This window comes from Hyaena hyaena, unplaced genomic scaffold, assembly GCF_003009895.1.
Source record: "Hyaena hyaena isolate Hyena2069 unplaced genomic scaffold, ASM300989v1 scaffold_439, whole genome shotgun sequence".
Lineage (NCBI taxonomy): Eukaryota > Metazoa > Chordata > Mammalia > Carnivora > Hyaenidae > Hyaena > Hyaena hyaena.
In genome coordinates, this window is record NW_024081067.1 from 1227245 (window position 1) to 1243709 (window position 16465).

Below are 16465 nucleotides of genomic sequence, written 5' to 3' on the forward strand. Positions count from 1 at the left end.
CTATATACCACCACAACTCCTCGCTGTCAGTCTATAAAGCTTTACCTTCGTGAGTTTCAGTATAACCATTCTGAATGAAGGCAAAAAGAAATGGCCCATGTGAGGCACTGTGTGGACTGTCTACTTACCTTTGTTCCATGGCTTGAGAAAGAAAGGTGCGATGACAGCGATGCCATCGGCTCCTATTTCTGCTGCATGGCGGGCCTTTAAAAGAAGAAAGAAGGCCATTGTGGGTCTAGTCGTAATTCCGCTGTGTGCATGCAGGGGTTTCTCCACATCTGCAAGCAATTCTCTAATCCCAGGTGTGTGTCCTACATTTCTACTCAACTCTGATCCTATCTACCTGGAGACAGAATCAGATTCCATAGGTTAAGGACTCAGTCCTACAACACTACTCCACCTCCCCCAACTTTAGATGCCCACCAGAAACTCAGGTTATCACCTGTGCTTCTGGCCCACTGGATACAGACTGGGGATTCCAATGATTCCCCACTTGGGTTGATTAATTTGCTAGAGCAGCTCACAGAACTCAGAGAAACAGTTTACTTACTAGATCACCAGTTTCTTGTTAAAAGGATATTACTCAGGAACAGCTAGGTGGTAGAGATGCATAGGGCAAGGGACAGAGAGACGGCTTGTAGGTTCCACATCTTCTCCAAGTGCTAGTGTGCCACTCTCCCCAAATCGCCACATGTTTACCAACCTGGAAGCTCTCTGAAACTTGCCCTTTTGGGTTTTAATAGAGGCTTCCCTGCAGAGCTACTATTAATTAAATCACTGGCTTCTGGTGACTGATTCAAGCTCCAGTCCATCCTCCCTCCCAGAGGTAGAGGTCAAGTAGGACTGAAAGTTCCAACCCTCCAATCACATGGTTGGTTCTCCTAGCAACCAGCCTCCATCATTAGTTGAACTCTTTTTTAATTTTTTAAATGTTTATTTTATTTTGAGAGAGAGAAAGAGACACACAGTGTGTAGGGGAAGGGCAGAGAGAGAGGGAGACACAGAATCTGAAGCAAGCTCCAGGCTCTGAGCTGTCAGCACAGAGGCCAATGGGGGGCTTAAATTCACAGAGCACAAGATCATGACCTGAGCCAAAGTTGGACGCTTAATGCACTGAGTCACCAGGTGCCCCTCTTAGTTGCATTACAAAAGTCACCTCATTCACATAACCAGAGACACCTTTATTGCTCTCATCATAGAAAATTCCAAGAGTGTGAAGAACTCTGTGCCAGAAGCTGGACAAAGACCAAATATATATTTATTATAAATTACAATATCACTTGGAATAAATGACTTATTATATTCACCTATAGTTTAGATACTGAGAGTAGCAACAAACTTCAAGTTTGCCAACTGATGCACAACTATAGAAAATAAGCCAAATTTAATGATAAATGTCATTACCAGGAAAATCCCAAATTGCAAAGCAGACACGCCTAGAGGTGACTTGTGCATTTAATCTTATTTTTCTTCAGTCTCCATCCGTACAAAAAAACCTTGCTAAAGGAGACACGAGTGGTTCGTTAATAGAGAAACTTGCAGGTGTAATTTCTCTTCTAGTGTTCAGCCCATTGGATGATGTGGTCTTGCCTGTCCAGTGATTTGTCATATTTTAAAATTTATTCTAAATTTATTTAAAAAATTTTAATTTATGGAGCGGGAATGCAGTTGAGGATGGGTGAGAAGAAAAAGATTATGCACATAAAGGAAGACACACTGTACCACTATTCTGAGGTTTTCTCAGATTTCCCCAGAAAAAGGAAAAGACCATTTCCTTCTGCTGGGCCCTCAAACATTCTTATCTATTTCAAGTAGAGCACCTAAACTCTACTACATGGCAAGACAGTGTGTACAGTGACTGTCCTCAAAAAGAATGAGTTCCCTGAGGGCAGGGGTCAGATTTTACTCACTCTTATGTTTAGTTAGTTAATCATGGTGCTGAGCACATAGCAGGGACTTGCAGATTCCTTTAGAACATGTCCCACTACCTAAAAGGGAAACAAGCTTCCCTTTCAGACTTTAATATCTATACTTCATAGATGTGATTAGCTTTCTGCAGAAGTAGGAGAACCAAAGAGAAGACTGGGATATAGTTCAAAGACCAATTGTGACATTGGGTGTAATTTCATTAACATGGGGTTAGAATGTAATATATTTGAATCATTTGTTTTAGCACTTGGTTTAGGGCAAGAGTAGAAGGGTAACCTTAGATGGAAATAAGGAAAATGGAAACAGCTGAAAGACAGTTGATGGCAGTGCCCATTCAAACCCCATCCAGTGGAGTTATAATTAAGCATATACCAAATTATTGTCTCATTGGTAAGATTATCCCCATAGTAGGAGATTATCCCTATAGCAAGGGATTATCCCTACCTATAGCAGGGGATTATCTCTATACTCTTCTAGTGGTTAGCCCAAGAGGATAGTCTTTCATGTCATGACATGACAATATTTTAAAATTTATATCACACATAGGAAAGGAAAGCAAAAAGAGATGGGAAAAAAAAAAAAAAAAGGTTTCCTACATTACACTACCTAAATTGAAAGGCCTATCAAGCATAAGAAGGATAAATCAAGTCTCCAAGTTCCAATTTTAAGCTTGTTAAGCAACTATCTAGCAATGTCCTCCTGTGTGGCTTGCCTAAGAGTGCTGAATTGCAATTTTGCAAATATATATTACGCATCCATTTCTAAATTCAGCAATAGGAAAAATAAAACCCATCAAGAAGATGTTGAGACCCGATCAAGTCATGGTAATCTTTGGAATTAGAATATATAAATTTGAAAACATGGTTAATTTAGCAGTGATCCATGTACTGGGCCTTCTGGTAAACACTGCAACATTGTTGAGCTTTCTTTTGTTACCCAATTCACAAAGTCCTTGAAACCATGTACTTTTCTGCCAGCAACTTTGACTCCTATCTCTACCCTTTGCTCCATCTAATCTGCTAATCTTCAAACCTAGAGCAATCCAATTGTTTGTGTTCTTGAACCTGTGTTCTGGTTGAAGACTATACCTAGAAAGAAATTTCCATAACCTAGTTGAATGCTGATATGACAAATTTATGACTTACAGCTTCAGTTGGCTTTCAGCACCACTGGGCAATCCTTTTTAAAAATTTAACTAATTAGGGCTGCCTGTCTGGCTCAGTAGGAAGAGCATGTGACCGACTCCTGATTTCAGGGTTGTGAGTTCAAGTCTGCCAAATGTGTAATGTATAACTTACTTAAAAAATATTTTTTTTGGTGACAAAACCACAAAAAATTGACCACTTTAATCATTTTTATGTGTACAGTTCAGCAGTTATAAAACATATCTCTACAACTTTTCTTTCTTTTTTCAATTTTAATTTAAATTTTTTATTTTATTTATCTTTTAATATAATTTATTGTCAAATTGATTTCCATACAACACCCAGTGCTCATCCCAACAAGTGCCCTCCTCAATGCCCATCACCATTTAAATTTTTTAATTTTGAGAGAGAAAGACAGAATGTGAGCGGGGGAGGGGCAGGGGAAGAGAGGGACACACACAGAATCCGAAGTAGGCTCCAGGCTCCAAGCTGCCAGTACAAAGCCTGATGTGGGGCTTTAACCCACGAATCTCAAGATCATGTTCTGAGCTGAAGTCTGACACTAAATGAACTGATGAACTAAATGAACCTGTCACCCGGGCACCCCTCTATAACTTTTCATCTTACAAATCTGAAGCTCTACACTCATTAAACAATTCTTCTTTCTCTCTCCCTCTAGCCCCTGGTAACCACCATTTTACTTTATGTTTTTATGAATTTGATTACTTTAGATACCTCATTTAAGAAGAATCATATCGTATTTGTCTTTTAGTGACTGGCTTATTTTATTTAACATAATGTCCTCAAGGAGGCTCACCTACATTATAGCATGTGACAGGACAGATTTCCTTCCTTTTTAAGGCTGAATAATATTCCACTGTATTGTTAAAAAGAAAATCACAGGACCCAAATGGAGTCACTTATGTTAAGGCCCCACATCAGCAAACCAAGACTTAATACATAACCTGACTGCAGTTTCAATCCTCCAAGGAATGTAACCTTTAAACTGTCAACATGGAACTTCCTGGTCAGCACTAGGAAATCTACCGCCAGACCCGACCCCTTTCATTCCCCTTAGGAAGATGGCCTTGCTTAAAATAATGTGTTCTTTGCTAATAATTTCCTTTTGTTCACTCCCTCTCCATCTTTAAAAACTTTTCTTTTTCCAGAGCTCGACAGAACTCTTTCTCTTTTTTTAAACTTTATTTATTTTAAGAGACAGCGAGAGCACGAGCAAGCAGGGGAGGGGCAGAGAGAGAGAGAGAGAGAAAGCCAAACAGAGTCCATGATGTCAGCACATAGCCTGACATGGGGCTCCATCTTATGAACCATGAGGTTATGACCTGAGCCAAAAATCAAGAGTCAGATGCTTAACAAACTGAGCCACCAAGGGGCCCCAGAGCTCCCTTCTATTTGCTAGACTGGATGCTGCTGGATTCATGAATCCCTCAATAAAGCCAATTGGATCTTTTAAATTACTCAGCTGCCTTTTTGTCCTTTAATAGTATGTCTACACCACATTTTATCTATTTATCCACTGATGGGCATTTGGGTTGTGTCCGCCTCTTTACATTGTAAAAAATGCTGATTCGAACATGGGTGGGACAGTCTTCCTGTGTCTCAGCTCTCCCTTCCATTCTCTCAGGCAGTGACCGCTCTTCATGCGTGAACCCCATCTACAATCTCCTTCATGCCCAGCAGGTGGCTTTGCTCAGAAAAAACTGAGGATTGCCCAAGTTCTTCTCCTGACTTGCAAACTGAGCTCCATCTATACCCACTCTTATTTCTGCCACGGGAGTTATCACCTTGGGCTACTCTCATCATGGCTCTGTGCCTGCTTCTGCATGGTGACCTCCCAGAGGTGCCTCATCTCCTATTTCCCATGACAGCGTCCAATATATAGTAAAAATGGTATGGACTTTAACTTCAGCTTAAAAAAAGAGCCCCTTCCCTTATGTGGAATCTAAAAACTAAAAGAAATGAACAAATAAAAAAATAGAAACAGAGATATATAATACAAACATAAATGCAGAGAACAAACTGGTAGTTGCCAGAGGAGAGGGTAGTGGGGGGATGGGCAAAATAGGTAAAGAGGATTGAGAGGTATAAACTTGCAATTATAAGGCAAACAAGTCACAGAGATGGAAAGTACAGCATAGGGAATGTAGTCAGTAATATTGTAATAACCATGTATGATGACAGCTGGTGACCACACTTATCCTGGTGAATAGGGAGTAATGCATAGAATTATCAATTCACTGTATGAATTTCACTGAAATCAATATAACATTGTACATGTCAACTGTGCCCCAGTAATAAAAGAAAAAGGAGGACCCTACAATGGTCTCGCCCAGATGGACCTACATACATACCAGTTCTTGTGACTCCTTCAAGCTCAATGCTCCTACGTGAATTACTACCTGATCCAATCTGCAAAAGAGAAAACACTGCTGCATCGCTCGGAAGTTTAGAGTAACACAGAAGGGCTGCACTATCCTGGTTTGTGCTGGGTTTGGCAGTCAGCTAATGTCTCACTAATCTCAATCTCAAAACCATTAAATTCTATAGTGGTCTCTTTAAAACTAATCTAGTGAAGAATTAAAAAAAAAAAAAAAAAAAAAAAAGAATGTCCAGGTAATAAAATTTAAGGCCCAACCAAGCAGAATTCTGAAATCCATAACTGATTAATTGATATCTGAATACTGCCTTTGATGAAGTGCTGTTTTAGATGGTGTATTTGGTGGTGATAGGTGCCTGGAGGTAGGTGTCAAACAGACATCTTTTGATTGGAGATAAAAATTAAGAGGTTCTTCAAAGAGTGCATCCAAGAACTACATGAGAATTGAAAGCTTTCCCCTATCTTGTAAGTCCTCAGAATCTGGCCTTTTGTAAGAGGTTTCCTCTGAGACCCCAATATTCATCTTCAGAGGTGCTCTGTGTGACCCCATGGGTGGAGGCCATGGTGAGACAGGTGTGCTCAGGGAGGATTAGTAAAACTCCGCTGTGAGTCCAGTCATCCCAGCGACTCCCTGAATGACTCACATGCCATCCTCAAGGGATGGAGACACCACATTCTTGTTTAGGGCCGATCAGGGAGTCCTCAGTGATTCTTTTTTTTTCTCAGTGATTCTTGATTGGTTAAATCTCAGGTGAAATGGCGCCTCACTAAGGAGGCTGATGTGATCAGATTTGCGTTTTTAAAGGAAAAGCCTTCAGAAGGGAGAAGGGAAGGCTGACTGATGTGCGCTACTCTTACCAGCAGCTTGTTGGCGGGACCTCCTCAAACCATTCATGCCCCTTCTCCTGGCTTAGGTTAGAACAAGTCATCTATTCCTTACCCCATCCGCCCTGCTGCTAGGGGCTGCTAGAAAAAAACCAGCCTACAGCTTTGATACCAACTCGTAATTTCCCAATTCAGGACAATGAGGCTCCAAAAAGCCTTCTGGTCATCAGGACTGACTTCCCTTCCAATTCCCTGCAGAGGCTACTTCAAATCTGAACTACTCTCAAGCTCTAAATTCCAGCCCAAAGTCTTGTTCCTGGCAGACGTTCTCACTTCAACATATCAGAAATACAGATGTTTCGTACACAGGCTGCCCCCCTTTTCCTCCTCTGAGCCTCTACACTTAGTTACCTCCCCAACTATGCTTTCCTCCCAGCTTCTTGGCTCTCATCCAATGTTACTCTATCTACTTTTGGTTTCATTTCAAGTCCCCCATCCCCCCAGAACTTCCCACCAAAGGGAGCACTGTCTCCTGTTAATCTTTTCTCCCATAACAGTGTCTTCTCAGCAGAGAAACATGCTCAGAACTACCCTGCTTTACACCTAATTACCCTTCTTTTAATCTTGTTTCTTCCTCCCTAATCTACTACTCCATCCCTCTTTCCCTTCACCAGAAAACGTTCTGAGAATGGGCTGCACTCACGGCCCCTGCCTCTGCACGCCTGCTGCCTTCTACGGCTCACTGCAGTCTGCTTCTGTGTCAACAACCCACTGGCTCCGCTCTCTCTGAGGTCATCGGTCACTGTCACTGCAAACCAAGCGGTCTTCTCAGCCCTCCACCTACTAACTTTCACAACATCCAATATTTATAACAAATGTGATAACAAACAGCATCTACTGCCAAGAATTACAATGAATTCCTATGTAATACTTGGTACTGTGTGCCGGCCACCATGTGAATCATCACCACCACCTTATAAGATACGTATTTTTATTCCTATTTTATAGGTGAAGCACAGGGCGGTTAAAGGACTTGTCTGAGTTCAGAAAGCTAGTAAGAGACAGGGCCAAGACCCAAACTCAGGCAGTCTGGCTGTACAGTCCCTGCTCCTAATTACCGTGCTACATTGGCATGCTCTGAAACCATTCTTCCTTTTTTTTCCTTTTTCCCTTCTTGTGACTGAAACCATTTCCTTAAGTGGTGGGATTCACCCCTGACCTCTCTCCTGTCCTTCTGAGGGCTTTCTGTCTTTGCTCCCTTCACTTTCTCCCCATTTCTGGTGCTTTTCTTAATGTTGCTCTTTAAACTTTCCTCTTTTCTCTGTCCATGGTCTTTAATTTTCTTGGGCCCACTGGAATTTGGGCCCAAATCTAACTGGAAATGAACTGAAAGCTGATGGAACATCAGGAAATGTGTACGGGGACATGCATTCAGACTTGGCATATAGTGTCAGAGTACTCAAGGTGTTTTGAAGCCACTTAAGGATCTCCAAGGAGGTCATGGGCTTCACACTGACAACCTCTGCTCCAGTCTCACTTGGGACTTACCTCCAATCTTTGCCTCCACCTAAGGCAACTCACTGCCTTCTCTGATCCCTGCTTATGCTAGTTATAACAAGAATCAGTGTTAAATTTTGTGATCGGACATCTCTATTGGATGGCAAGCAACCTGAAGGCAGGGACTCTGTTTCATCTCCCCAGTGCCGGCACAGTGCATCACACACGACAAATAAAGCTCGGTTAATCGAGTGTGCTTTTGAATGGATCCTGTCCTATCTGTTTACCATGGCATGAATGGAGCATTATAACAAAAATATATCATACACTGAGGTTTAGAAAATGCAGAAAGTTTCCTAAGACTACAAAAGGAAGGACCACAGAGAGCATGCTAAGTCATATGCACAGAGAAGACGCAGGGAAACCAGGGCTATATAAGCACCCACCTGAGAGGGGAAGAGGGGGTAGGAATTGTTCAGAAGAGCCAGGGGGCAGCAGAGTCTGTCACCAGCCCAACCTCCTCTTATCCCCCTCAGTCCAAGGACAGGTAACCCTTACAGACAGTTAAGAGGCAGCTTCCAGCTTCCAGATGAATCCTTTGGGAGCCAGGTGGGCCTCGCAGTCTGGCTGCTTCCACCCAGAAAGGAGGGGTGCTCCTCTGCCTCAGTGCCTCGCTGAGGTGCCAGGATTCCCATGCCTTGGGCCTGACCTCTGACCAGAAGGTGGGACGCTCGTCATCAGAAAAGGGCAGTACTCCACACAGCTGTCTGCAAGGGTCCCTTTATCCTGGTGACGCCACTCACTTGTTCCGCCCTTTCGTTATCCATTCCTCTGCGACCTGGCGTCGCTCTGAGACGCTCAGGGACAGGCCTTCTCCCGTTGTGCCATTCACTGTTCCAAACAGAGAGTCAGTCAGTGGGGCCAGCCAATTCCTTTTGCTCCTCCAGCAGCAACGCTGGAAATGCAGGGTCAGAACTGCCTGCTTACGAGGGAGGGACGTGGGGAAAGATCAGAGGGTGGAATCTGGGCAGGAGAATGCCATGTTTCCATTTTTATCTAAGACTCTGTCTTTTTTCTATCTTCACCTTGGCCAAAGCAGCAGGAAGGCTAATTTATGACTTATAATTACAAATCTGTCCTTGCTATCAGGAACAGATAGCAAGTATTTGATTGGAGACTGCTCTCATTTTAGGCAAATCTCCAAACACACCACCAGGTTCTATTATCTGGGCTTGAATGGCAGGAAAATCAACACCAACCAGAGCTAGGATGTCAAGGGGGTCATATGTGGGAGTTACTTATGAGGACAGCGGTGCATACTGCAGATCTAAGATGACCTCAGTCTACAGCTTAACATGATGGCAGCACTCCGGACAACTTTTAAATGGTAATTCATAATTAAACACCAAGGATATTAATATTTCTTGAATAAGCACTCTTACGTATTCACTTATTCTCACAGCAACCCTGCAAAGTACAAATGATTTTTCTCATTTACAGATGAAAATATGAGGCTCTGAATCACTAAATAATCTAAGTTTGAATCTGATCTGTGTGCTTCCAAAACTTTCCTTGCTAATACAATAATCTACGATACAGGGGCACCTAGGTGGTTCAGTCGGTTAAGTGTCTGACTTTGGCTCAGGTCATGATCTCCCAGTTCGTGGGTTTGAGCCCCGCGTCGGGCTCTGTGCTGACAGCTCAGAGCCTGGAGCCTGTTTCAGATTCTGTGTCTCCCTCTCTCTCTGCCCCTTCCCGACTCATGCTCTGTCTCTTTCTGTCTCAAAAAAAAAAAAATCTATGATACAATGGATCATAGGAAATATGCAACCAGCACTAGGATACATTACTGGGGCCTAAGGCATATGGTAGCACTTTAGATCACCAAATACTGAGCACTCAGTTGGGGAGAGAAGGGGAGGGGAGACCAGGAAAGAGTGTTTTTTATCATTCTTTTGCGGTCTTGAGAAATTTCAAATAGGCTCTACTAGTAGGAATCCTCCTACTTTTTTCTCTACACCCAGGGGAGACTGTGGGCTTTTGATGAGTAAGAATCTGTCCTCCTCACTATAACTTGGAGCTGTAGGGGGGGACACCAAGTGGTTCTGTAATCAGGTTGTGGTTTTAACATGTGGCCTGCACACCTTTCACAGAAGTTTTAACCTCCTTCAATTCTGACCTTGTGCTTCCAGTTTTTAAGGGGCCCCTCTTGGTAGAGCAGTAGCTGAGGAAAAAGATGTAGTGTCCAGTCTATGGGGTCCAGCATCCAGAACACAACACAAGGAGTAACTCAAACACCAGTAAGCATAGTTCTCAGACCTGAAATATTCAAGGTCTGATTAAAAAAAAATTTTTTTTAATGTTTTATTTATTTCTGAAAGAGAGAGAGAGACAGCATGAGCAGGGGACAGTAAGAGAGAGAGAGAGACACAGAATCTGAAACAGGCTCCAGGCTCTGAGCTGGCTGTCAGCACAGAGCCTGATGCGGGGCTTGAACCCACGAACCATGAGATCATGACCTAAGCTGAAGTTGAATGCTTAACCAACTGAGCCACCCAGGTGCCCCTACGGTCTGATTTTTTAATTTCCACCATCTATGAAATAAATGAGGGTACTGCTAGACCTGTGATTCCCTTGTGGGCTGCATGCAGTCTTTCTACATTTACCCAATGAAAGTCTGGTTGAAATCAGGATAAAGCCCATTCTTAAGACAGAGAAGTCTGGATTTTGCTGTTACTCTACCATTTCTTGGCTCAATGCCATTAAGCACCCTGAATAATGTATCTGGGTCACAGATTTTCCTCCTTAAGTGGGGACAAAAACAATACCTTACCTGTTTTGAAGGTATACCACCAAATTAGATACTCTCTTGAGGTGCCTTTCAGGTCTAAAACGGATGAGTCTATAAATTCACAAATTTTATGTAGCTTAACCAGTAACCTGTGACACAAGACACTGTGACCTCCTACTAGTAACCAGGTGAGAGCTACTCTCTAAGGAGTCAGCTAGAGATATGTAGGGAAATCTCTAAAGATGACTCACCAAAAATATTCTTCACTCCCTGTTCTTCCACAAGATAGTCCACATACCGACCAATGACTGAAAAGTTGATTTCTCTAAAGGATACAGGGGGAATAAAAGAAGAAATGCATATTCAGACTTTTTTAGAATATTATTCAACCAATCCTCAAATCTATAAACTGCTCCCCTTTGTTAATAGTCATTAAAAGTCCACCCAGCCGGTGTGTAAAATTCTTAATCTGCTCTAACTGATGCCTGAGATTTTCCCTTGTTTTTTGAGTCTGATGATTTCTCTATTTGTCCACATATACCTCATGTAATGAGCAATACATCATTATTTATCAGTAAAGGCTTTACATTTAAATATCCCCACAATCTTTAAAAAGCAATTACCTAGCAATCTTTTGCCCTTTTGGGGAAGAACAATGGTCGAGGCCATGGTGAAATAGGAATTTAACATTTTCCATTTGGTGAGAAGCAATCACCTTTTAGGCTTACAAGACAGGAAAATTTGATCTTAACAGTTTAAAAATTTTAGCACTTAGTACTTGAGACAGCAAATGAAAGCTTCGATTGTATTTGCCAGTTTTAAATCGAAAAGGCTTAACATTGGAGAGGAACTTGGCTGTCACTGCCTCTCAAAGCACAGTCTGTGGAAGAGCAGCACAGGCATCTGGGGTCTGTAAGAAATGCAGAGTCCCCGTCCTCACACAGTCGTCCCCAGTCAAAATCCCCATGGTAACAAGATTCCCTTGTAATCTGCATGCACTGGACAGTTTGAAGAGCAATGACCTTGTAAGGATCTGATGCTTAAGGCCATAAGGGCTCTTTTCCTTAAAATTATATTGACTTTAAAATCTAGAAACAGACTCACATACATCATCTAAAATGACCTGTTCTCAATCAAAATGCAGATGAGGATGATGGGGGTTAGAAAGTGAAAATCCAACGGAAAACCGTGCTATGGCTAGCAGGTGTTAAATGCCATAAAACCCATGGTTACACTGCCAAGAACAAAAAGTACTAGTTGGCTTCCATTTATATTGTTGTCGATCGGGGCCAGAAAATCTTAGTTTAATTTCAACCTTATGAATATCCTTTTCATCTTTGCTTACTGTATTCCTTAACACATGAAAACAAAAAAAAAATCTGATGCATAAAGAAAGCAAGGACATCAAAGGATATTTGTCATAGATAATAGAAACACTAGAGATAACAGCAAAGAATGCACAGGCAGACACTATCCACAACATGCAAATAACAGCTAATCAGAGCCAGTCAATTGGGAAAAGTGTGCTTTAGAGCAGTTATAAGGCCCCCAAGGGGAAACAGATTCCCTCTGTAACAGCTCACAGATAGCCTCAGAGCACTGCCCTCCGTGCCCCACTTGCTCAAATGCCAAATCCTGGCCTCTCAGTCTTGCTAAGCAGGGAGGCTCCCTCTCCAATTCAGGCCAAATTTAGGTTGTTCTCACCTAAGGGAGGATGGTCGAGTTATCTGCCTGGACAATCCATCTCAATGCCCTCACTTAGGTCAGCGTGACCTGTTCGACTTGGAATGTTGATGTTCTGACCATTTGGAACCCGCTCCTGTCCATCAGCTGTCCGTCGCTTGTAATAAGCTCTGAGATGCAGGAGAATCAGTAGAGGCTTTGTTTGTGCACGACTAACCCTGATTTTGACCAGTAGTGTCCATCTACTGATGCAAGCAACCAGGAAACAGCTCTGGCAGGCCCAAGGGACTTCCAAATCACAGGTCGGAAGCTGGAATAAGCCTGGTGGGCAACTATCCGTGTTGGAATCACAGACTCAAACCAGTGGCTCCTGTACACATTCACTGAGGTCTTGACACCTCCTCAATTCCATCCCGGGCATGTACTCAAGACCACCTAGAACAGGTCTGGCTTTGTCACCAACGAGGAGTCCATGGGGCTCCGGGTGGTCAGGGGCTGGCCGGTACTGTACTTGAATGTGTGTTTTTTTGGTTTAGTCTAAAATTGTGCATTTGGAAAGGGACGCTGAAGAGCTTGTTTCCATTTTCAGAAATGTTTAAGGAGAGAAACTTAGTGTTTGTGTTTGTGTGTGTGTGTGTGTGTGTGTATCCTGTGTATCCCCAAAGAGAACTCTAAGCTCAGCAGGGACCTACACCAAGTGGGCCTATAATGGTCTAGTATACATGCTCAGCACCCTACCTGGTTCCAATGAAATGCTCAGTCATTATTGCTGTTACTACTCCTCATGACAATACCCAGAAGTACCTCACACCCTCAGCAAAGTTCACATCTCTATTACTATGAGAATCATTTTGAAAATTGTTTATGCTCACCCTCCCGGCTAGAGCAAGGACTTCCAGAAGGCAGACCCTGTGCCTTTTATACCACACAAGTCCTAGTTTGCACCTGGCATTGTACAGAAGCTCAATGATGGTGAAACACCCATGATCTCTGCCTTAAAAGCAGCCTATCTTCTACAGCTGCAGGATACAATTAAATCTAACCATTATATTAACTTAGTAAAGGAGATGGCATAGTATATAAATAACTAGAATACTAAGAAAATATGTTTAAGACTATGAGTGAATTAAAAAGTATACAGGGGCTCAGAAGAGGCAATAATTATTCCAATCAGGAAGGCTGGGAATGGAGGCTTCGAGGAGGTAGATGTGGAATAAATAGGATGAAATCCTACATTCCTCCTTCCCTTGGACATCTTGGGTTGCTGTCGATATGGCTCTATTCTGGGGCTCTTCTCTTTCCAAGGAGTTGGCTGCACCCTTAGGCAGATATAGGCCAGCATGTGGAGCCCACATTGCCTCTCCTTTCTCAGTGAATTCCACACTATTTTAGGGCTTCAGTGGGTAGCGCTTCCACCTACACTGACCCCCTTCCCACTACTTCTTTAAGGACTTTTCTGGATGGCAGCTACAATTTCACTTGGGTTGGGAATGCTTGGGGTGATAAATTATCTATCCCTTCAAGAAAGCAGCGTGTTGGGGTGCCTGGGTGGCTCAGTTGGTTAAGCGTCTGACTCTTGGTTTTGGTTCAGGTCATGATCTCATGGTTTCAGAGTTTGAACCCTGCATCAGGCTCCAAGCTGACAGCCCAGACACTGCTTGGGATTCTCTCTCTTCCTCTCTCTTTGCTCCTCCCCTGCTCACACTTGTGTGTTCTTTCTCTTTCTGTCAAAATAAATTAAAAAAAAAAAAAGCAGCTTGTTGCTTCTTATAAAATATCCCTAAAATCCTTTTAGAGTGAGAAAGTTTGAAGAGAGATGGCTCCTAAATGTTCTTTGATTTTCACGATGTTAAACACTTAGTCTCCTGTTGTTTTTTTTTTAAATATTTTTATTTATTTCTAGGAGAGAGAGAGACAGCATGAGCAGGGGAGGGTCAGAGAGAGAGGGAGATACAGACTCAGAAACAGGCTCCAGGCTCTGAGCTGGCAGTCAGCACAGAGCCCGACGCGGGGCTCGAACCCACGAACTGCGAGATCATGACCTAAGCAAAAGTCGGACGCTTAACCGACTAAGCCACCCAGGCGCCCCTAGTCTCCTGTTTAACAAAATGACTTTGAGAAGCCGGAAGATCTAACAAGGCCAGGCCTGCATTTCTGTACAACACCAGATGGCTGGAAAGAGCAGAGGCTGTCCCCTTTGGAGGCATAGAAGCCCCCCAGACCATGTTAGGGATTTCAGATCTCTGCAGGCCTTGGCTGGATGGTTCCAGTCACAAGTGACTCCAGTGAAATTACCCAGAACTTTTACCGTATTTGTCACAAAAACACCCTAACAGCAGGGCTAGGGTGGGAACAGGATAATGCTCTCTGGGGACTTTGCTCCCTTCCCTAGTTTCCCATCCTACTCTCTCTGTGAAGTGTGGGGTAGGTTTACTGTTGCAGGCACCATCTCAGCAATTAGGAAGTCACTAGAGGTAATGGAAACAATAAGACTGGATGATTCTTCTCCCCACTGGATGACCATCTGGGGCTTGTTGCTCAAGGAAGTCAGAGGTGGCACAAGCCAGTTCACTTCCAAAGGCTGGACTGGCTTTCCGCTGCATGCCTCTTCCTTCATGAGCCCCAAGAACACATCCCAGTGTTGGCCACCTCAGGGTCGTATGATCCAGGACCAGACCCCAGGCTTGTTGAAGTCCCTCCCCTACTTAACTCCAATTTAATATCTAAGTTTCAATTCCCAGGGGTTCAGATTCTTTGCCTTAGGCCCATGAGTTTCTTTTCATAACAGTACTTTCATACTGTAGAAGCTCTGTCATTTATTTTTGAAAGTACAGACAATAAAAAGGGAGGGAAGAACCCACGCCATATCTCCTTGGAGACTATTACTCTTATTTTATATTTCTTATAAATATAAGAATATTATATATAATATATATCTTATATATATTATATATAAGATATATATTATCTTATATTTCTTATCTTACTTTCATATTTTTTATTTGCCAACATACAATACACCATTTTCTTAAATAAATATGGTCATATTGTACAATGTAGTATATTTTCACTTAGCACGCCAAATTGAATATTTCCCCACTTCTTCAGATAGTCTGTTACTAGACTGGCTATGCAGCATTTCATTGTATGAATGAACAGAATTAATTTAGCTAATCTTCTACCCTTGGATATTTAATACAGTTGTAAACTATGTAAGAGGAGAGAATGTTTATCCAATTATTTTTGCCACTGCCCTGAATGGGTGCAGTTTGAAACTGTATGTAGACTGGATCTCTGCTCTTAGGAGAGAAGGAGAACAGAATTTTTGTGAAGTGGCTTTTCAGAGAATAATCTCTATTGCCATTAATTTCCTCTCCTGGTGTATGTCACTAAGTGGAATACTCACTTTGTTTGGGAATACAGAATCAATGGGAAAGGTCATGAACACGCCTGTCAGAAAATCTGATGATATTCCTTTTTTTTTTTTTTTTTGCCTTTTACATATAACTCTCAAATGTATACAAAATCTGATGAAGGTTATGTGTGCTTCTAGCCAAAATAACTACTTGGCTACTTCAAAACTCCTTCTGCAGCTAAGTATTCAGGGACCATAACTACCCTGCCTTGCCAGAAAACATTCTGTTCTGAGAATCTGGGTCATGTAGTCTTTCAACACAGTTAAAAAGACAATACTCTACACAACTCCAACTGCAGGAGTCCAGGTCCTTTCTGACCGGGGTAACAGGTCTGTTTTTAACAGAGGTTGTTGTTAGGATTCCTGTGATGAAGCCGAGGGCATTCCAGGGAGGAAACACCATTTTTCTTGACATTTTGGCCAATATGAAATGGACTTTCTGTTCTAAACACAGTACTGGCCCAAGGGAAAGAGTGACTTCTTGAAGGAACTAAGGAAAGCAAATGTCTTCTACTCTAGCGTAGAAAAAGATGAGAGCTGAGATGGGTCGAGAAAGATTTTTCTCTCCAGCGACAAGGCTGGGGCAGTGTGTTAACCTTTAGGATCTTGGTCTCATCAACTGCACAAACAAGCTTGTAGTTTTCTCCCAAGGTTGTTATGAACATTAAATTGGAACATGTATATGAAGATTAAATTGGAATACTGAGTGGCTCAGCTGGTTGAGCGTCTGACTCTTGATTTCAGCTCAGGTCATGATCGAGCCCTCTGTTGCCTCTGTGCTA

At 42.5% G+C, this 16465-nt stretch overlaps 1 protein-coding gene across 6 annotated transcripts in view; it reads right to left on the reverse strand.

Annotated features, from left to right (window-relative positions):
* Nucleotides 1-16465, reverse strand: part of NPL (N-acetylneuraminate pyruvate lyase) — a 37761-nt gene that overhangs the window by 12428 nt on the left and 8868 nt on the right. For all 6 annotated transcript variants that reach the window (XR_005531914.1, XM_039252997.1, XM_039252996.1 and 3 more), the window contains 4 exons: nucleotides 10837-10910; nucleotides 8598-8685; nucleotides 5447-5504; nucleotides 129-204 (listed from right to left, as the gene is read on the reverse strand). Coding sequence is in view for 5 of the 6 variants with exons in the window: in XM_039252997.1 (XP_039108928.1) it covers nucleotides 129-204; nucleotides 5447-5504; nucleotides 8598-8685; nucleotides 10837-10910 (296 nt within the window). In the remaining variant the exon portion in view is untranslated. The remainder of the gene's footprint in view (nucleotides 1-128; nucleotides 205-5446; nucleotides 5505-8597; nucleotides 8686-10836; nucleotides 10911-16465) is intronic.